At 38.9% G+C, this 22,499-nt stretch overlaps 1 protein-coding gene across 1 annotated transcript in view; it reads right to left on the bottom strand.

Moving 5' to 3' along the window:
- LARS2 (leucyl-tRNA synthetase 2, mitochondrial) overlaps positions 1-19,120 on the bottom strand; it is a gene marked incomplete at both ends in the record, with an annotated part of 78,149 nt that extends 59,029 nt beyond the window's left edge. Inside the window, 4 exons of the mRNA XM_079538594.1 lie at positions 4,402-4,462; positions 7,642-7,733; positions 17,136-17,264; positions 18,866-19,120. Of these exons, the coding sequence (XP_079394720.1) occupies positions 4,402-4,462; positions 7,642-7,733; positions 17,136-17,264; positions 18,866-19,120 (537 nt within the window). The remainder of the gene's footprint in view (positions 1-4,401; positions 4,463-7,641; positions 7,734-17,135; positions 17,265-18,865) is intronic.
- Between the last annotated feature and the right edge of the window lie 3,379 nt (positions 19,121-22,499).

Below are 22,499 nucleotides of genomic sequence, written 5' to 3'. Positions count from 1 at the left end.
CTCCATAAGCATCTGGTTCCATTGAAGTGAAAGAATCAATCACCAGGAAGAGCTGATACAAAACTGCAGCTGTCAAACAATGGTAAAGATAGCAGGACAGAATTTTCAATAAAGAAAATAAAGTTCTGCATGGCAAATTTTTGTCATTAATAAAATTGTTCAAATGCCCTGTCTTAAAATTCATTATTTGTTCTGAATCTGCCACATTCTTACAACTGCCTATTTTGTAGCTAAAGAAAAAGGCTATACCTTCAAGCAACTTCCACAGCTATTCTTTTTTTAATATAAGTAATATTTACAGACTACATGGAAGTGTTTATTTGCCATAAGATCCACCTGTTCAGTGACACTAAAAACAAAGATAATTTCCTCATTTATTGCTAATCACTTTGTTTCTAGCACTTACACTAGACTGAAGGCAGCCATGTTACACTTGACTAAAAAGACAAGAGGGAGAAAAACTGAAATGGATTTTTTCAAGATCTGAGAAGATTAAATATCTTTAATCTCCCATTTTTCTGATTTGGTCTTAAATATGGCATATATCACCTAACTGCAAGTATAATTATTGAATTTTTGAACGCTTAGAGTTCAACTGACATTCCTAAATTCATTTGAATATTTGTATTTCAAAGGCCCACAGTTTCATGCATTATTAGCCACAAACATCATGCAGTTCTTACATTTTAGAGCACAAATATCTATCCTGCAAAAAAAAAAAAAAAAAAAAAAAAAAAGTAGCCTCATATCAATGGCACCTTTTTCTATTCAATTACAAGTAGGGTGACTGATTAGCAGTGAGGGGTGGATAAGAGGAAAATCTAACAGTTAAATCCCTGCCTGCCGTTACATTTCTGTGTGTGCTCGGGCAGAATGATAACTTCAAAACAAAACAGAAAAATGTTTGAACAGTGACAATTTACCAAAGGTTTCTTCTTTTAAAACGCACAGTGCAGAAGGGCAGTGTTGATCATAGTGAAAAATGCTGGCAGTACAAGCTGCCTTTTAGAAGAAAGTTATATAAAAGGCCGGTAAAGTGATGAATGAGCGGTAACGTGCACTCAGCCTGATGGCACCGCTGGGCAAAAGAAAGGGAAAGTCATACACTGCCTGCCCTTGGTGCGGATGATACAAACCTTCAACAACTGCACGTAAAAATTCTTCTGAAAATAATCTTCACAAGAAGTGAGAGGCAGCTTGCAGCGCTGTCTGGGGTGGTATTCTGGGGAAATTTGATCAGCAGGAAAGACAAAATTGTTGTTGACTTAAAAACAAAACGTTTTTTATTTTCCAAGTGCTTTAATGTCTCTCAAAGACATTTTTTCCATCCTTAAACTACATCTTTTTAACCCTGGATCTGCAGGTTCACAATAGAAACGTTCTCTCTCTTATTTAGCTTTTTATCACTTTAAATCTTTCTCCACAATAACACTGTTTTCAAAAAAATTACTATTTGACACACTTAAAATATCTACATTTCAGGGAAATAACGTCAGAGCAGTATCAGTATTCAAGCCTTCTCTAAAGCAAAGTACTTACAGAGCCTTCTTAATGCATTTAATTACATTGTAGTTTGCCTTATGTTTTCTATTTAGCAGAAAAATTTTCAAGTGCCTTTGTAACCTGGCTTTCTGAAACAATCTCACAAGTTTTTATGCTGTCTTTGTGGAGCTTTGCTGGTTAAGTAATTTCACTGACTGCGACGGCACACAAATCAAAATGAGAAAGCATTTTTAAGAGAGAACACTGAGAACAAACAGATGGATAACAAGAAACTTCTATTATCCAGGAGAGCTGGGATTGGCTCACAGTAATTTTACCAAGCAAAAAAAAAAAAAAAAAACAAGGCTTCATACTCCTAGACAGAACTTTCTTGAACATCGGACATGACTTTCTAAACAGTCAGCTTCCTCAGCACAGCTCCATGCACTAAATATTCCAAATGCACTTTTTATTCCTTTCTCATCTTCCCCCCCCCCCCCAACATTTGTAAAACGTACTTAAGTTTTGCCCACATTATCTCAGCTGGCCCTACAGGATTCTTTGGCAGCTATTACAAAATTTCTATGCTTTACAAAGACAATTCACCCCACACTTAAATAGGGGCTGTGTTTCCCCTAGCAGGTACTTGCTAGGTGCTGCACTTGAACAAAATGAAGGAGCACGCTGGAAAAAGACCAATGGAATTTGATTAAAAACCAACTCCTGTTTTGCACAACAGTCTCAGTTAATTAGACTAACTCATATCAAAGATGTTTTTCTCTCATTTTTCATAGGCGTCACTAACACTGTTGGGTTTGTTTGCAGTGTCACAGTATTTTGCAAGCCACTGATTTACTGCCAGACAAATATAGAATAACAATAAGAAAATATTCCTTACCTCAAGGAGCTCACTTTTAAGGTAAGTACCTGCACAGCACGGTGCACTGCTGTGCAAAGATGCTCGAGTTAGCCCAGCAGCAGTACAGTTGAGACAGTAAGATGCTCTGCTCAGTTTAATTAGCCTTGCAGAGAAGCAGGCTTTAGCAGCCTGGACTATACACTGCTGTAACTTAAGCCATTCCTTTCCAAAGACATTCTTTGACCTAGCTTAAACATCTGTGCATTTAATTTAATAGTATACTGTAATACAAGGTACAATAGGTATGTTTCAGGCATCATACATTTTTTGCCTTGATTAAAAATCTCTGTTTCTAATGGTTACCATCTAGGTCACTCTCACTGCAGTTAATAAGGCAAGCTTTCCAGGTAAAATAAAACTTAAGGAGTAAAAATGCAGCCATTTCACTGTGTTTCAAAGTACACAGGTCAGTTGTTTTAAAAACTCATCTTTCAAAAACACAGACTACGTGCCTCTGAAGCATTCTGAATTGTTTTAATTATACAACTGTTAAAAATGAGCTTAGTTGTACAGTATTAATGCCCATTCCAAATATATTCAGAGGCTTCTGAAAGCTCATTAACTATAACATGGTTTGGTAGGAAAGTGGAGGTAGGTCTCAAAGAACAGGCACAGGGATGACAAATGAGCTTTCCTTGTACACCTATACTTCCTGACATGGTTTTCATTACTATCAGTTCTCCACCTCTTCTTCAGAACATAAGGGTCACACAAGGGTCTGTATACACCAGTGAACTTCCCAATTTTCTTCAAAGGCACTCTAGGACATCCAGCTCCTGTGTGTTCCATATGCACATACTGATACGCACACATGATTTCACTATTTCATGCTATTGCTGTATTACATATAAAGCAAACCTCTGAGAAAACAACACTTAAAAACTTAAGAAAATAATTGCCAAGAATGTGTGAAGTGAACCTTCAAAAAAGATTTCTTTTCAGAGCAACCTTTGTTACCAAGAAAACTAAAATTTTTATGAAAATGCTCTTACTGAACATCTTGCCATATATAAGATATGACAAAGTACTATTTCATTTTAATGTAGAAACACACAGAAGAAAAAACAACTTCACCTTCTCAATTAACTACAACAGATGATAGGTTTCATACTGCCAGAAAATTAATCCTTTTCCCTTACAGAGCTACAAAACTGTAATAAAAAAAAAAAAATAAAAAAAAAATCAAGATTAGCATCTCCATCAGGCTATTCAGAATCATATTAAGGTGATAAGTAACGATTATTGCTAAGAATATAAAGTTAGTGACTGCGGCTGATTCACCAGTTAATGCAATAACCCTACTATGATTGCTTCAAAAATTAATTTCTTTCATTTTTATCTTGAAAGTGAGATTAGCTATGTCTGGTTGTGGTGGGAAGGTTTTTAAGGTGAACGTCTGACCCTCAAGCATTAGTGTTTTAAATAGAATTTCTATTTTCCAAAGCGGCCGTGATATGGACAACAGTGATAACGCAGGATTGTCCTTCACATTTAAAAGAACATAACCAAACTCACATTTTAAGGCACTAGCTTTAAACCATTGACTGTATTATAAAACATACGCAATGAAAGAAGCACTCCTCCAAAAAAACACACGTACATCTTAACAGAAGTATTCTGCTTCATAAACATCTGTTTAGACTATTACTTAAACTCCTAACAAAGAAAAGTGCTACTCTGAAAGCAGCAAAAAAGTGGAGAAATATCCAAGTGTAAACACAAAGTAAACATGAAATCACTTTAAGGAGAAGAAAGATTCTCCTACAGTTCCACATAATCAGATTATGTCAATATAACAAAGGTGACAAGTTTGATAAGTAGTATCACAGAAGGTCTATTTACCACTTTAATCAAATGCAATTTTACAGCTTACAGCAACAACCTAACCTGCTCACTTTCAAGGCTTCTATGTTGTCATGTTCAAAATCTTAAAGTTCCAGATTTTGCAGTATTTCACCACAAAAAAATAAAACAGCATACTCTAGAAAAGAAAATCTTACCCTTTCCCAAGTGAAAGACAGACCTAGTGCATCAAACTGTTCCCTCATGTGTTGAATATTACTGCAAAAAGAAAAAAGAGAAGTATTCATTTACAATTACTCACATCATGTGACTGCATTTAACATCAGGTGCCTGTAAAACTCCGAGAAACCAAAAGTACCAGTTAACATCTACACACTATTATCTCTCTACCAATCAAGTACAATAAACTGTCAGAATATTCATCTTAAATAATAATTTTAAAAATCACTATTCTGGTATGTATCCTGGTTCCATTTCAATGGCTGTGCATACAATTGTTCTGAACATATTTGGATGCAGGTTTCAGATATACCCAAGAATTCCTTTCTGTACAACACATCTTCTGTCTGGTATTGCTAGGAGTGCAGAGCTCCACTTAAACCTGAAAAGGTTTCCCAGAAGAGTAATATCAGTACAAGCAAACAAGAAAATCTTACAGAGTCACAACTTCCAATAGGAGAAATTGTACCTTCAGTAATACTGCTTACAGTAAATTCCCACTCAAACTACCTACTTAAAAATATCAAATTCCAAGGTATTCTCACAAAGCTTCTGCCTCTACCCTGATTTTTGCTAACAAAGGCTTCTTTATGTTTCATTTAAGCAACTCCACCGTCATCAGTTTTTTTCCCTGACTTCGAGAATGTAAGGAGTAATAATCAATTGAAGCTCATTTTTAAGTCACCTCTTTAGAACATGATGATGATCTGAATTTCGCTGCTCACTGCTGAATCAAGGAAGCTGAGATGTATACGATGTTCCCCCTTTCAAAGAGGTGTCAGCCTCTATTCCATGGATGACTAAAACGTGTCCCATATTACAGCTCCACATACACCTGTCATGTCTGCTGCAGGAGACAGTGGATAAGATAGATGCACTGACTAGAGTGGTCAGAATTTATCCTGCCTGTACGATGAACCAATTTCCTTCCTTTGTAAAATCACACATGAGAAAAAAAAAAAAAAAAAAAAAAAGAAAAAGAAAAAAAAAAAAAGCTACAGAAATTATTTTCTTGCTTGGATGTTACAATCAGTCCCAATGATGATGTGCTAACTTGTCTATGAGTTAACTAGCAATATTGTAACAACAATTGAGACAACTGTTCTTTCCAGTACTAAATTTTAAAGGGAAAATTTTTTCCCTATGAAATATCTTGCACATATAACTACTAGCCAAATTGGTTTAAACATGTGAAACAACAAGAAAAAAGACACTGCTCAAGCAGGGTCCTGCCACACGTTTCCACGTGATCCTGCTTGGAAGAAGCAAGCTGAGCTGACAGGGCAGCCAACTATTGCCCAGCCTCTGCCCCACAGGCTCACCATTTTTCTGCTGAGCTCATTCAGCTCACTTAGCCAGCAGAACAGCTTTCTTCTGAGCAGTTTAACAAGATGTCCTGAGTACCAAAGCTAATATAATAGGTGAGGAGGGAGCACGTGGCAGTGAGGAGAAAACCCTGGCCTTTTTGTAGTCAGCAAGTACACATGTCAGCCTAGTCCTCTCCAGAATACAAACTTCAATCTTTGTGCCTCATTTGACATGTAAATACAGATCACAGTAATGCTCCTTCTGGTGAAGACTCTGACAAGATAATAGAGTTAAAAATGAGCCATCTGGATATAATAGATACATTGATTTTTACAGCTTAGCTACAGCAGGCTTGTTAAATGAAGATAGAAATCACCAGCCTACCCACCATACTCTTTAGAAAAATAATAAGCTCCTGTAACCAAAGCAGTGTTATCTGTCCAAAGCAACACACATTGGTAGCAGATTTTTTTGCTGAGAGTCCAGGCAACATTTCTACATAGCCACAGGTTTCTCATTTCCTTTTTGTTAACTTCACATATGGTATAACTGATGTCTCACAACACACTGTGCACAGTGGCTTTCCAGGCTTGGTCAACAAATGACAACAATGGTTTGGGTGGTTTGGTTTTCATTTTCTTTCTTTTTCTTGGTGGCAACAGATATTTTCATAGCAAGCCAACAAGAAGGAAATTTAGAAAATTGAGCATAAATGACACAGAACTTGTCTACACTGAATTACATGCATTTTCCTTAAGCTAATTCAGTTGCCACCATATTTTAGTAGGAAAAATAGCAAATGATCTTAACCAAGAATCAGAAGCATGCAAAACCTTAACAGAAACAGCATAATCTCAAGGTCTGTTCTGGGTTAGGGTAGAGTTAACTTTCTTCCTAGACGCTGGTATGGTGCTGTGTTTTGAATTTAGGATGATAACAATGTTGATAACTGACATCTTAGTCATTGCTGAGCAGCACTTGCACTAAGGCAAAGTCCTTCCAGCTTCTTGCTGCCCAGTGAGGAGCTGGGGGTGCACAAGGAGCTGAGAGAGGTAGAGCCAGCACAGCTGACCCGGACAGGCCAGAGAGATGTCCCATACTCTGTGGTGTTGTGCTGAACAGTAAAACAAGGGGGACTTGGTTGGCAGGGGCTGCTGCTTGGGCTGGTAGTAAGTAACTGTACTGCATGTCATAGCTTTGTTTATTCTTTTTGTCCTCTTTCTTTTCTATCCCTCCTTACTAAATTGTTTTTATTTCAACCCACAAGTTCCTGATCCTTCCAGTTTCCACCCCAACCAGCTGGGGGGCAAGAGAAGGGGGGGGATGCTGTGTGGTGCTTGGCTGTGTGCAGGGATAAGCCACGAGGTGCAAAAACATACCACAGCTTCAGGAATGCACCTAGAGCACAACAAACAACTCCACTTGGAAAACTAGTTTCTGAGCCTCATACAACAACAAATTCTGAGGTCTAAAGCACAAAATTTTCTCAAAATTTCTCAGCAATAATGGCTGCTTATCATTTTTAAAGACTCAGTCTCAAATGAGAAAATTAACTTCTTTCTCACAGTACTGAAAACTGTCAGTAAACCTAAACACATAGCTCATTCTTAACTGTGTATTCGACATTAAGATTTAACTCACTTTAACAGAATGCTGATTTATTTCTTATTCACCACTTTAGACATTTGGGAAATGTCACTTTTCCAATACTCTAGCTGTTTACAAGTAATTGAGAAGAAAGCCCTGAAAATCATCTTGACACATCAAGCTTATGAAATTGAGTCACCTGCACACTTCTACAAAACAACAGCAAATTAGCCTTCTTGCTACACTGCTGTTTTTGCTCTGTTTTGTTTCTTTCTGGGCTCCACATCTGAACTTTTACACTACCAATATTCATTAAAAATCACCTTCGTGTCCAGCTTGCAGGGTGAAGACCATGCTCAATTGCTGCATTTTCTGCTGGTAAACCAAATGCGTCCCATCCCATTGGATTTAGCACCTGCCAGCAAAAAATGAAAAACACAATCTTATGCAACCTTCTGGAATGACATTAGCAACACACACAAGCCTCAAAATAACCAACCACGGTTTGCATTTTAGCATTTGCTTTATCTGAATTGAACTTCTTCAAAGCATGCCCACGAGGGCTACGTCTGTTTTAAGTGATGAATATGAAACAAACTCGCTATCAACAATTTGATGTTAGAGGGGGCTCATGGTATTAGCAATAAATCCTCAAGACTATTTCAATACTGAGTTGGCAGTGACAAAAATCAAACCTTTGTAATTTGTATGGTGGTCAAAATTAGCAGCGGATGTTACAGCTAAGCAGAATCAAATATTCACCTCACAGAAGGAAAAGAAGAAAGCGAGCAGAATTATTTGAACCAAGGGTTTTATAACTATACCTGATGTGCAGACTACTAATTGTTTCTCCTTTTGCTGAAGAGAAAAAAAATACAGCATGCTCTATGATAACCTTACGTCTGTCAGATAAAAATGAGATGATGAGGAAAAATATTTTGGTCAAGTTTTACTTTAAAAATCTGTTGTAAATATAGACTGCAGACTGACACTATGTTTTTCAGGACCTCAAATAAATGAAGGTTAAAAATGTTTAACAAATATATACTGTATAGTTTTTATTGAAATGTCACTCTCTCCTGTTAAGGTGAGAACTATTTAGAAAAACAACTTCTCTAGCAAAAAAAGTATATATCCAAAAAAACTCTAAGAATTAGGACAAGAATGGTCAGTGCTTGATCTACTGTCATTAGACACACATGTCAGGTAAAAGCCAATCGCACTTTTTATACCTACAAACGTGCAACACATTCAGCCAATACAATTGTAGTTACACAAGCTTAATGATACCCCTCAAATACATACTTACATAAAGAACTTGTTCTTTAGTAGCATGTAAGCAAAAAGCAGTAAGAAAGCAAGCCCAGCAATACTAATCTTATAAGCTAACTCCATACAGAAAAATCGTTTATTATAGACATGTTTATAAAGGTGCCTTTGGCATCCACTGAGCACAAAAGCAAGATAATTTAACAAATATGACTCCTAAGTATTCTAGTTTTCAATGCTGAGCTTAAACTAAACCTACAGCATATGATTATATGCAGACAGTGCAGCAATAAAACAGGTTTTAACCTGTGATCAGCCACCTCTCGTGGCAGTACAGTAAGTGCCTATACAAACCACATTTTTGGTGTAAAAATCTAATAGAAATCAAAATGCTATAATGTCTTAGAAATGCCCCCCTTTATCAGAGATATTACTCCTCACGTTACAATGTCAGAAAATGTCAGACTTCAATTTGAACTTCTCACCTCCTTGCATTTTAAGCATTCAGTGGAAACATCTCATTTGGAGCCTAAGCTACTCGACATGCCCTGCTGATGCACACCTGCCCCCAGCCCTTTCCCCTTCCATAACCCCACCATAAACAAAGTCACTGGTATAAAAGAGGGGGAGAAAAAAAAAAAAAGGTAAACCTTATGGAAACTACAAATCTCAAAAGAGTTTTGTAAGGACACAGTAAAGTATTACTTTGTATAGTTCAATTTGATCGTTACTCATGCTGGCCAGCTGGCTAAGGACAGGAATGACCACACAAGCCAGGTATTTTTTCCACGTGGTATACAGACCTCCTCTTTTTTAAGCCCCATTTCTTTAGCTGAACAAATGCATCCCCAGAAATGTTTTCTTTTACTGATATACATTAAGTGAGACTGAATAAAAAAATTACTCCTGGCAAATGTCTGTAAAATCTGGCTTTGGAATATCTGCTGGGTACAGATGGATAGCCAAAGCCAAGGCACAACAAAGCCATTTCTCACACTCATGAGCAAAAGGATGAGGAAATGACAGCTTCACTCCTGGCTGCAGACTCCTTGACTGGGCTGACTGATGCTCAGACAGCTAGCATGCACACATTTTATCCCTGTACCATCAGCACTAGCAGGAGTTATCTGCTCACACAGATCTTCCCAATTCTATCATGTATATTAAAAATATCACACAGCGTACTCACTTATCACAGTCAAACACAGTTCAATTTAACAACCAATAGCATTCCTTGAGTTGAAGGGCTGAAGAAATATACTACAAGTTTCAGGAAGAAACCTGAATTTAAAGAGATATTAAAAATATCCTCAGATTAATCTCCAGGATAGATCTATTTATATAGTTGCTATAGAGATGAATGTAACATGCACGGTGGTTTAAAAAAATGATTTCAAGTTCATTGTCTTCTGTACCGTGAATAGATGTGAAAGGTCTGTGAAATGCAATTGCCTAAACAACAGGTCCGCTTCTGGCTGCAAAGCGTGTTACCCACCTTCATGCAGTACTTGGCATTATGTCTTAAATTGACTTAGCCAACACAAAACAAGGCTGAGATAAACTATATAGCTCCTACAAACACAAAAAAATCTCAAGAGACATGGAAGAGAAGAAAAAAATACGCTACTAACTACTAACCTGTCAAAAGTTGGCACAAAGAATAAAGGAACAGTTCAATTGCCCTGCTTAAAACAAAGTAAAAATAGTAACAAAGCAATCTGGAAGACCAAAGGGTATTCCTTGAAGATCTCTAGGGCTTGGCCAAAGGTTCTAACTAGTAGAAAACATGGCTGCTCCCTCTAATACTACAGATGAACAGAAGGAAAGGAGAAAGAGAGTCATCAACTTTCTTAAATGCTGACAAATTGATTCTGACAGTGGCCTTTAAACTTCATGCAATCACAGGATCAATCCTGCTCACTGGAGTGACTGTTCTTCCAAGCATCACTTCTTCATACAGACAAGATCCTCTCCAAATCACTTGGAAAAAGACAAATAATGAACCTATCTTGTAGGAGAAAAGCCTGCGTAACCTGAAGATGTCTGTACCAGGTAAAAGAAGGCAGATTACAGCCTCACAGCCATTTTAAGATGGCAGAAGCCAGCACAGTCCCCACAGCCAGCTAGCTGTGTTTCTGCAGTCGTTCCTTCTTTGCATGAATTCTCCCTTTGTGGGCACAGGCACTGGTAGGTCCTCACAGAGAAGCAGTTACTTACACTCTGCCTGGTTAAAAACACCAGCTTAGTTATTCACACCAATGACATGCCATAAGATCCTCAGGAGTTTGCACAGTCAGGCAGGACTGAATATTCTCTGCCACTCAACACTCTACATTTTGCACAGGACCATGAAGTGATATATGGGCACATGGAGAACTTTTCACAAGCAGATTATTAAAAAGGAAAACAGCTGCATCTTGAAACACCTAAACCCAAAGTCTCTGAATTCATACTGGCTTGTAGCAAAGGAGTAAGGATCATTTCACAATACAGCCAGAAATCTGCCATTAATGTCTGGAGCTCTCAGTGTGACTGTGGGAGTAAGCAGAAGAATTCACTCTGAGGGCTCAGCTCTTCCTCTCAGAAGATTTCCATCTGCCATGACAGTCAGCCCATCACACTGACACTAGTGGGTGAGATCAGTAAGCATGACATAACACAAAGCTGACAATGATCTTTTAACACTCAGTTCTATGCCTCCATCAGCATAACTAGGAAAAAATTATGCAGTGAATTGTTCTTAATGTTTGTAAAGAAGCAAGAACCTGACTGCTTGCCTCAAGTGTTCAGTGTGTCCGAATGCTATGACCAGAGAGCAGATGCATATTGCTTAAATCTAGATCAACGCATTCTAAACTCTAAGCAAGCACAAGTAGCATCAAAAAATGTCTGTCAATAAATATTTATCTACGAAGAGTACGTGATAAGACACTTGAAAATGAAAAGGCTGCTGACTACGTGCATCAATATAACAAAGCCTGCACACGTGCCTCTAGTTATAGTGTCCTGACACAACTGACGTGAACTAATTCCAATTGCTGATTAAATAGATGATCCACACCTACAGGTTCCATCTTCCAGAAACCACCCCTGGCTTCAGTGGCAACTTCTCGTCATTCTCCCCGCACTTGATCTCACAAGTGCACACACAAGTGAGACAGGAAGGATGCAAGGGCAAAGGACAGCAGAGCTGATACTTCTACTGGCTGCCTAAATAAGGCTGCACTGAGCAGGCTGAAAAACGTGTAAAATCTGTAAAATCAAACCTTCACTGAATGCAGCATAGATTGACTTTTAACTGCACTAGGTAGTAAACACTGCTTACCCAGAGAGCAGTGCTCAATGGCTCAATGTTTGGATGGCGGAGATTGATTACAAGTGCTGTCCCTCAGGGGTCAGAATGACATCAACAGAGGAATTGAGAGCACCTTCAGCAAGTGTGAGCAGATGACACCAAGCTGTGGGGGGCAGTCAACACACCTGAGGAACAGGATGCCATCCAGAAGGACCAAGGCAGGCTGGGGCAGGTGAGCCCAAGAGAACCTCATGAGGTTCAACACATCCAAGTGCAAGATCTTGCACCTGGGTCATAGCAACCCCCACTATCAGTACAGACTGGGGGATGTAAGGATGGAGTGCCCTGCCAGAAAGGACCTGGGGGTACTGGTGGATGCCAAGCTGGACATGAGCCAGCAATGTGCTCTCACAGCCCAGAAGGCCAACTGTATCCTGGGCTGCATCCAAAGAAGCATGGCCAGCAGGGTGAGGGAGGTGATCCTGCCCCTCTGCTCTGTGCTGGTGAGGCCTCACCTGGAGTACTGCACCCAGATGTGGAGTCCTCAGTACAGGAGAGAGAGAGGGGAGATTTAGATTGGATATAAGGAAATAATATTTTACAATAAGGGTATTGAGGCACAGGAACATGCTGCCCAGAGAGCTGGTGGATGCCCCATATGTGGAGACATTGAAGTTCAGGCTGCACAAGCCTGTGAGCAACCAGATCTACAAAGGTCCCTTCCAATTCAGATGATTCTATGATTCTTTGATGACAACAGCCAAAAACCACCACCACCACCAGGAAGAACAAAGAGATAGGGAACACCTGGAAATAGATTAAAATAATGAATCTGAGTAGTGTGCACAGTCTAGCAAGAAGTATTTCAGTGATCCTCTGCAGTCACAATGCGGCACATTTTGATAAAGCACTTTGAAATTAAAAAATAATCAACCCACGCAGATTTTAATCAAAACACAGTAACTCCGCTTACATAACGCTCTCATTTAGTTCTCATTCCCACAAGATACAAAATACAAAAACTTATTCCAAGTCCACACACGATCTCTAACATTTAGAACACGAAGGTGTCTCTCTCCTCCGTAATCTCTCACATTTTTGTCTAACTTAATTGCATTTAAGCTAGCATCTCATTTTCTCTCTCCTTTCAAAACGTAATAGTGTGAGCTAATTAACACCTTTGGTATTTGTTAAGGCTCAATTCACATAGGATATCTGCTATATTTTCCACGTGATTTGTACTACAGAAAATAGTTTCACCGACTTAACACACAAAGAGTGGTATAGAATACCAGCTAATATTGACTGGAAAGTGGGAATGTATTGAAATAGCACATCCTACTGATGAATTCATTATGAAGTTTTAATTAAACTTGCCTCTCCGTTCACTTTTGCAATTTCAAGAGTATTAAGATTCACAGCTGGAAAGGAAAACAACTAATGAAAATACACCCAATTTAAAAAAAAGATATTCTGGACAAAAAGAAAATGTTCCTTAGGTCGTTTGGGGATATTGTGGAAATATTACTGAAAATATTCCAACCTCATCTATCAGGAGCAGTTTGAGTAGAAGTGACAAAATCCAATCACAATGTACCAGAATTTCACCAGTACTGGCCAATGACCATTCTCATTTCTGTACAACTCATACGAGAGCCTCACGGTGGTATCAATTTCAATTCAAAATTTTATTAAAAAGATATCACAGGAACTATTGAGCTGAATCACTCTGCTTACTGATTGCTAAGAGAATTATCTTCAATCCTCTGAGAGGCAAAAATTATCCACTTTGGAATTTATCAAAGACATGATAATGATAGCATGATAAAGTAATGGTAAATACTTTTTCCCTGAGCAGTGGCTGACTGGAAATATCTGCCATGGTGAAAATCACCATGACTATCTATAATTTGTACTTGGCACTCTCAACTAATGAATAGGAACTTTCTTAACTTCTTACAAAACCCTTGCATTTGACTTCACAACACACACGTATGCTCACAGAGAAAAGAAAACCATATTTTAGCTCCATATTTGTTTACTAACAGATAAGAAACTGTAAATTAAAATTCGCAAGCTACTTACTGGGAAAAGCGTGGCTCACTGCATTTATGCTAAGTAACCTTTACTGTTTACAGCCCCTGCATGATGTCTCCAAACTTCACCTTTAGTAATTACAATGTAAAGTCGTCATCATCTAACAGATGTACCCTACTAAGTATTTAGCCAGCATCCTAACACAAATGCACTAAGGAGTTTGCTTCCCACACACTGCCCACAGGCATTTGAGGAGCGCTGGACTAACAGACAGCGCTTCATCGGTCAGATCTTCCAGTAAAACAAACAGGATTTCAGTGTCCATCAGCACAACCCAACGTGCTGACCCTGAAGGCACAGTGCTGCTGATTACCTCAGTGCTGACACAGACACGTTCCTGTAGCTCCTACAGCAAACACTGCAAAGCTCATCACTCATCAGGACATTGAAGAAGTGATTGCCTATTGTGATGCTACATTTGCATTCAATCCCCCCCCCCCCCACTTAATAAATCACTAGCATTCATGCATCACAGATAAGGCTGCTGCTCATTAGGTGATCTGTTTGTCCGTTTTCAGTGTTGTTTGTCACTAGTATCATCTATGGCTTTATGCTGAAGCAATATTTATCTCAAAAGCTGAGGAAGAAGTGCAAAAAAAAAAAAAAAAAAAAAAAAAAAAGGTATTTTCCCACTTCACAAGTTGCTGAAGTACAGCTTTCTGGCAGCTAGGAGTGTATCACCTCTCTATTTTTATTGAAACAAAAACAGATTCTATACTGCCAGGAAAAAGAAATACTCAAGTTCCATTTTTGAAAAAGTGAATACAGCACTAAATGATCTTCCCAGCTAAGATATCAAACTACCTCCAGCATAAAGAAATTCCACGGACACATTCCAAAGAACAGTTCCAATTTACTAAAGGAACTCTAATCCACTTGCAAAGCCATTCAAATTTACCCTTAAGTATTATATCAAATAAGCCCATTCTTTGCCTGTTCAGATTTAATCAATATGAAAGAAACTGTTCTCTCATGAAGGCATTCTCTAAAAAAAACCCCACCTCATTCAACATACATTACTGTCTTACTCAGCCATATAAAGTAACGTAGAAATAATCTTCCCTCCCTGCTATCCTCCCTTGCTGTTGCTGGACAACAAATAAGTTGCCTTAGTCTGAAGCTTTCCTTGGGCACTGTGAGTCTGAATGTTTCCACCTATGCTCTTCATTGTAACTGCTCACTCTTCACTGTATAACAAACATTTGCTATGTAAACATCAGCAGCCACTCAATTTTCAAATATGCAATACTAATGCTGAGCTTCCTGCAATAAAAAAGCAAGACAATTACTTTAAAAAATATGTATTAGTGTGTATCATCTTGAAGTTCCCTTTTTGTGTACAGAGGAATTTCAGTAATTCCCTGACCACAGGGAAAACTACTTTTATTGGGCATATCACATTTTGTATCTAATAAGACAGTTACATCACAGCCTATAACCATCACAATGGAAATCTTTAACAGATTGGATAACTGCAAAAGCATCCAGACAAAACACCAAAAGCCAAATAGATCAACAGTGTGAAGAAAATAAGTTATGAAAACTAAATCTAGCTGATGGAGAAATTAGCATGACTATTAAAAAAACACAAGTTTTTAGGCTAAGTAGAAGTCTGAACAAGCTAATGCACACCACTAGTACAACAGCTCTTAGCCCAACATACTCAGAAATCATCTGAGAGTCTTAAATGCTTTCTGATAGTACCTGAGGGCTGTATTGCTTATCTACCCACCTCTAGTCACAGCCTAATCATAAACAGATGCTCCAAGTAGTTAATGCAATGGAAGATAGAACTTCTAGTAGAAATTCAGCATATTCTACAGGCACTCTAATATGCTTAAATCATTTTCTTTGCTTTAGCTAGAACAAGAGGAGGCATGTTCTCATTTCCTGAACAGAAAATTAGCTGATATCTCTGCCATTGCTGCTGAGAGATAACCTGTGTTCTGAAAGGATATGTCCAGTGGTCTTGAACAAAGGTCTCATCAGGGTTCCAGTTGGCTATTTTATTTTATTTTTTTTAAAGAGAGTTGAATTATTCATCTAGAGAAGTTGGGACAGATTATTATTAAAAGAGACATTGTAGTTTTTTTCCTCTTTAAAAGTCTGTGTTATTTTCCTTTTTCTCATAATTTTAAAAGTGTGAGAATGCATTCCTGTAAAATAGGACATATTCAGAGCATGGTAGTTCCATCACTGGCATCAAATTAACAGTATTTGGAAAGACAACACACTGACTAATTCAGAGACAACACCTTTAGAGTCTCATGGACTGTAATAAATCCATGAACTTCTAGCAAGGAGAATGCACTTAGTACCACAACCAACATTTGTTTCTACATTTCACCTTCATTTGCACTATGAGGTTTTGATTCCTGTTTTACTGATCTCTCTCATACGTTCCTTTTTCAGACTCAGATTTTTGCCTAAAGTGATTTGTTCTTTTTTTTCCCCCCCACTCCAAAATAGGATACTCCCCTTTCCATGTTCCTCTTTCCCACATTCTCAACAAATTCCCCCTACCAAATGTCTTCTCTCCCTTTAAAATGTTTGTCACTCAGGCCTCAATTCTACCAAAATCCTTCAAATGTTACCCACCAGACTTCATGGCAGAGCACCAACCATGATCCCATCCATAGGCTGCAGGGATCAAGCTCCCAACCATACCTTCTGCTCAGGGCAGAGAGAAAAGGGACAGGGAGGAAGGAGGAAGGGAGCAGAGACATGAATGGTGCTGACTTCTGAGGCTTATCAGTTTTATGTTCTCAGCTACAGGATACAAACTTCTCCCTCAATTTTCTGCACAGATTTCATTCAGGCCTCCAGTCTTCTCTCATAAACAGTATGGCCCACACTTCTCACTGACATTGTGCCATACACTAACAGAAAACAGCATCAGCTACACCATTAGAGATAGTTTCTGAAGATCAGTTAGCAACAGCGAGCTCTGAAGATCACATTTTTTTAACAGTCTCAAATTTCAGTATTCAGAAGTCAAAAAGTCACTACCTAGCATTCATAGCTTATAATCCAACTAAGTCTCTCTAGACTTCGGAAAACAGTAATTTCCTGTCCAATTATATTAACACATTCAGAAAACAAAACAGAAAACAAATAGGAAACAAAAAACCAACCCTACTGCAGATCCTGTCTTACCTGCATCCCTCTCATTTTCTGATACCGAGCAACGGTATCACTGATGGTGTAGACACGAACATGACCCATGTGAAGTTTTCCAGAAGGATATGGGAACATAGAAAGCACATAAAATTTTGGTCTTGATTTCTAAAAAGGAATTGTTAGAAAGTTTTAACCACAAGTTAGCATTTCCTGGAATAAATACACGTGTACATTACAAACTACAAGTTACCATGAAAAGAAACAAAATCCAGATCCTCAGCAAAAGTCCTGCAAACTCCAAAGTTCGGGCCTGCAGAGATGTTTTACCAGACTTCGCAGCCCCCTCATCAATTTATATTGATGGTTATATGACACTTGAAAGTCACATTTTTAATAAACTTTTACTTAACTAAAGATAAATTGCCAGCAGCTTAACAATCAGCACTCTGTACCATAGCAGCTGTATGGCGTTACCTGCATACTGCTAATGCTTCCAGTCAACTAAAGAGAACGATAGATAAACTCTGAAGTTTCAGTAAGTGTTTTACATTGTATTTACAATGAATATGGAGCTCACACCTGGCCAAGTTTGTGTAACATACTGAGAAACTACCTCACTTCTAATGGTACAAACACCCTCTGAAGTGAAACTCCTCAGCTTTACTCTTACACTCAGATACAAAGTAGTCTTAAAATCCTTATTCTGAAATTTAATTTAGTCAGGCTTGAGTAGACTGACAAAAGTTACAGAGGAAATCAAACACAGTATCTCCCATAACTTTTTCGTAAAATGTTTTGATTGCCACTGAATTTATCTTTGATACATGCTTGATAAGCTATTACATTATTTTTCTTTTAATAACGATGCAAACAACAAAAAAAAGAAGATGGGGATTTACTATTCTGAACTCTGCTCTATATTCATATTTATCATATTGCCTCTTAATAAGAGATTTTCTACTTTAACAGTCAGGACAAAACAAATACACACTTTAAAATGCCATACATGTACATGTATTAGCACATAATAAAAGGAAAAAGGCTTAAGTTCATGCCTTCCCTTGTAGACGTACACATACCTGCTACTTTCATCTCAGTTTTCAGAAAAAGCAAGCCTCCTTCCTGTCTTTGACAGTTGGATAGCATTGATTTGTTTTGCTGGAGAAGGGGCACATTTTTAGGACAGAAGAACATGCAAACAAGAGGGGGCCAAAAATAAGTTTTGATCTCTATGTGACTGAGCGTAACTGAGAAATCAAAGAGTCAGATACAGAGGCTACAGTTGTTTTCAACATATTTCATTGCATGGGAATGTATTTTTTTCTGTAAGTTACTCATTACTTCTAACTCACTTTAAAACAGAACACATTGTTTAAAAAAAGCAACTTCCTGCAACAAAGATCACAGTGCCCAATATAATAGCTTGTCATAAGCACACAGAACATTACTTCAAAAAGTTATGAAAGTGAAATGCTTTAATGCTTTAAATAATTTCTGAATGTAATACAAAATTGGAAGAAATAATTGAGTAAACACTGTGTACATTTACAAGCTCATACTCTGCTGAACACCATGTTCTTCCTTCCTTCTCCCAACTACTGCAGTATTTGCTTTTAATAATCTACTATTTTATAAAAATATTCCCCTCTCAACTATAATATAAATCTCATCATTGTGAGCTAATTGCTTTAAGGATTTTTAAATTAATTTTATTTTAAGGATACAAAAACATCAAACATAATTTGTAAATTTCCCACAACGCTTACATCTGTTTCTGAAATTCTGCAGAACTGCTCCTTTATTCTTGGGAACCACCAATTTTCCACTCTTCTCCTTGTCTCCTGCCCATAGCTTTTCTCCCATCTCCCCGTCTCGCTGTAAATAGTTCTGATACAAACAGGAACCAGATTCCTCTGCCGTTTAACGAGTGCCAAGAAGCCATTCATTTGTTTGTTCAAACATGAGGAACAGGCACCAACTCTCTGACAAACCAACGGCATTCTTAGTGCTACCGTGTCCATCCTGAAAAAGATCAAAATACACAGCTCAGTCTCCAATACAGAGCAGTATTCCAGAGGTTACTAAGATTATACAGAAACTTGGTAACTCTGAAATACTTTTTTGCTCAGTTTAGACTACTTTGTTTTCTATTTGCATTTTATTCCCAAGCACTTAAATTATACAAGCATTTATGTTTTATCTAAGAGAATGAACTGTGGACCTTGCATTGAGCAACACTGTTATGATAGATTTCTTCTCTAGCACTCCAACTCCCATAAAAGCAGCATTAGTCATTGAAGATCCAAGGAACTCAGCTGACTGAACAGAAGTGGGCTAACGGTGTTAGTAATCATTTAGATGAATACAGGGAGAAGAGGAAGTTGGATGAAATTATTCAGTAAAACTCCTGAATTTGTCATCAAGGATAAGAGATGGGGGAGGATTACTATAATTAGTAGATTTCAGCTAGGCATTCTAAATAGAATATTGTGCTAAGGGTTTCCTTGTCAGTATCGCTTCCTGCTAGAACTACCTGGGAAACTTACTAAATCAGACCTGAATTGTATAAGGTAAGAAAATTGGTTCTAGAGAGATCTATTCTCCGTAAACTGAAAACCCAATTAAAATAACTCCTCATGTGCTTCAGAATGAGTGTTCCAAAATAAAAATTACTCAGATGTGAAAAAGATCAAATAGTGTTCAAGCTCATGACTAGTCTCAATAAGATACAGAAGCATGAAGTTATTAAGGCTGGAAAAGACCACTAACATCAGCTAGTCCAACTGCCAACCCACCCCACCATGCGCACTGACCACATCTCTAATACAAAACATCTAATTCTTATACGAAGCATTTAATGATTTTACCAGATTTTTTTTCTCCTACAGTAGAAAATAAGGCATTAAATAAAACCACCATGAATAAACCAACTTTTATATTTCCCCCATTACACGTTGTATTTCTTTACTGTACACCACATATATGCATACACATGCCTTCCCTGTCCGCCTCATTGCCTGCCTCCAGAATTGCACTTTTCTCTCCTCCTTAACTAGCAGTCTCTTTTAAATACTCTTTAATTACACACGGCAGTGCCCTGAACTTTTTCCTTGCTAAATCTCTAAAACCTTTCTCAATTGTAATAACAAATCCAGAACTGGACTCAGGATTCCAAGCACAGTTGTGTACGAGTTACTCAGAAGCCACTCCATTTCCTAGCCTCTACAGCGTGATGACACTTATACGTGCAGCACAAAATCAACAAGAACTTTTTAGTACTTGCCTACTTCACTGTAATTCTTACTATTTCTTTATCGATCCTATTACTTCGGCTTTGTAAGAGAACGGAGCTCTGTCCTCCCCTCCAGAAGCCGCTTTCAGCACTGAGATAAGGGCTGGGGTCTCCCCAACCCCTCTCATGCACTCCTCAGGCCGTGCAGGACACAGGAGGACAGCACAAGCAGCGCATGTACGGCGTGGCCTTCCCTGGTGTGCGCACAGCTGAGGACAAGCATGGTGCCACAGGCTGCGCGACACGCACCGCACACCGCAGTAGTTTGAAAAGAGCATGAGGTCGGACTGATAAAATGGAAAGGAACGCAGCTCGAGACTCTGCATAGCAGTGATGCTGTAGCACACAGGCAAGGGAGCCTAGGAGCACCAGCAGAGCAACGGGGAGACCGGGGGAGAGGAAGATTGAGGCGCGGAGGGCGCAGGGCGGACGGGGCCGGGCGGAGATTGGAGACGTGCTGGCGGGAAGCCTGGAACGGTTACCTGCGCGCGGGAAGGTGCGGCCGCAACACGCGCGCCCTCAGCTATCGCCTCCCACACTGGGCGCCGCCATCTTGGGGTGGGTGGGGCGGCGGCTCTGCGCCTGCGCCGTTCCATACGCATGCGCAGTGGGGTGGCGTGTGGGGGGCGGGGTTGGGCTGTGCCTGTCCCACGCTGCCTGGTCCTGTGGCTGCTGCGTTGTCAGCGGGACGTTCTAGTGCTGGGTTTGTTTGTTTGCCCCCTTTTTTCTTCTAATGCGGAAAAAAAATAAAGCAGAAGTCAATAAAGACAATTTAGAGCAGCATAATTAATTCTAGCTCTGGCTGGAAAACATCTTACCCAGCTGTCAACACTGTACAGTTCAGAGTTGTTTGCAACTACTGCAAGTTGCTCGTCGTAACGTACCAGGAACAAGAAAAACACTTATTTAGTCCTGTGGATTTGTGCCCTTTTGCTTCCAGCAACAACTGGCTCTTTAAGTCTTTAAAGTGTTTTATTGAGCACTGTTTTTCTGCTGGAGTTTAGATCAACACATTCTGTTTGTGCAATGTGATGCCTACATTACGATGAAGCTTCTTGTCTGCTAGAGCCAGAGCCTTCTTATGTGACTAAAAATACATGTTTACCAAATAAACTTTCTTCTTGGTTGTGTGTACCTGTCAAGTCTGTTTATGCTGTAAGCTTTTTGCCACAAAAACAAACTGAGCATCTCCGATACTTGCACTGCTTATAAACTACTGCAGCTCTGCCAGAGCTGAACATATAATTTTGGTACGCAGGGGACAGACACGGGTCAGTCCTCACCTGAGACCTTGCTCCAGGATCTTGTAAGCAGCAGCGACATGTTTGCATGCTGAAGGATGATATTCTGAACAACTGTCTATTTAGGATCCAAGTGATTTTTTCAGTTTGGTGCCTGAAGCTGGCTTAGTTCATTCAGGGATCGGCTCCTTATTTACCTGTGCAGCGTGTGAGACTTGAGAAGTCTGTCCTTGATCTCCTGATTCACCTGGGTTAATTCAAGAGCTCACATCCCCTAGTTCTCTGCCCAGGGTTACTGCCTGTTGGACAGAGAGATAAGTGAGCACTCAACCCAACCCATGCCTTGCCTATCAAGATGAACCATAGCTGAATTTAATTCTCATTCATACATACTGCACCTAGTCCTAGAACAAACCTAGAATCTTCTGGTGCATACTGGGCTATGAACTATGACAGTAGACAGACCTGCTTTGTGATCTCTGCTGGATTCAGCTGGTTCCCACTTCTAAAGTGAAAAGAGCTGCCACAAAAGAGCTGGCAGTCCTTGCAGGCAGAAGCCTCTTTACTTTGCGCATGAAGCACCTCTCACCTCAACCTGGGACACAATATGGTAAAGATCAGACTGAATGGAAATGGCAAGATATGAGAGAATTATTCCATTTTGTCTTTAAAACATTTTGAAAGTCAATTGCTCTCAAGTTTAGAATTATCTAAATCTCTGGAATGTTAAAGTACCAAACGTTAAACATATTGACCTATATTTCTCAAGGTCTGCCATCAAGATTATAGCTGATTGAGTCGTCAGACCTTTGTCTTATTTTTTTAATCCATTCATCTCACTAAAAAATTGCTTTCTCATCCTCACAA

The sequence above is a fragment of the Tetrao urogallus genome (genome assembly GCF_951394365.1).
Source record: "Tetrao urogallus genome assembly, chromosome: 7".
Classification (NCBI taxonomy): domain Eukaryota; kingdom Metazoa; phylum Chordata; class Aves; order Galliformes; family Phasianidae; genus Tetrao; species Tetrao urogallus.
This window is presented reverse-complemented; position numbering and strand designations above follow the sequence as displayed.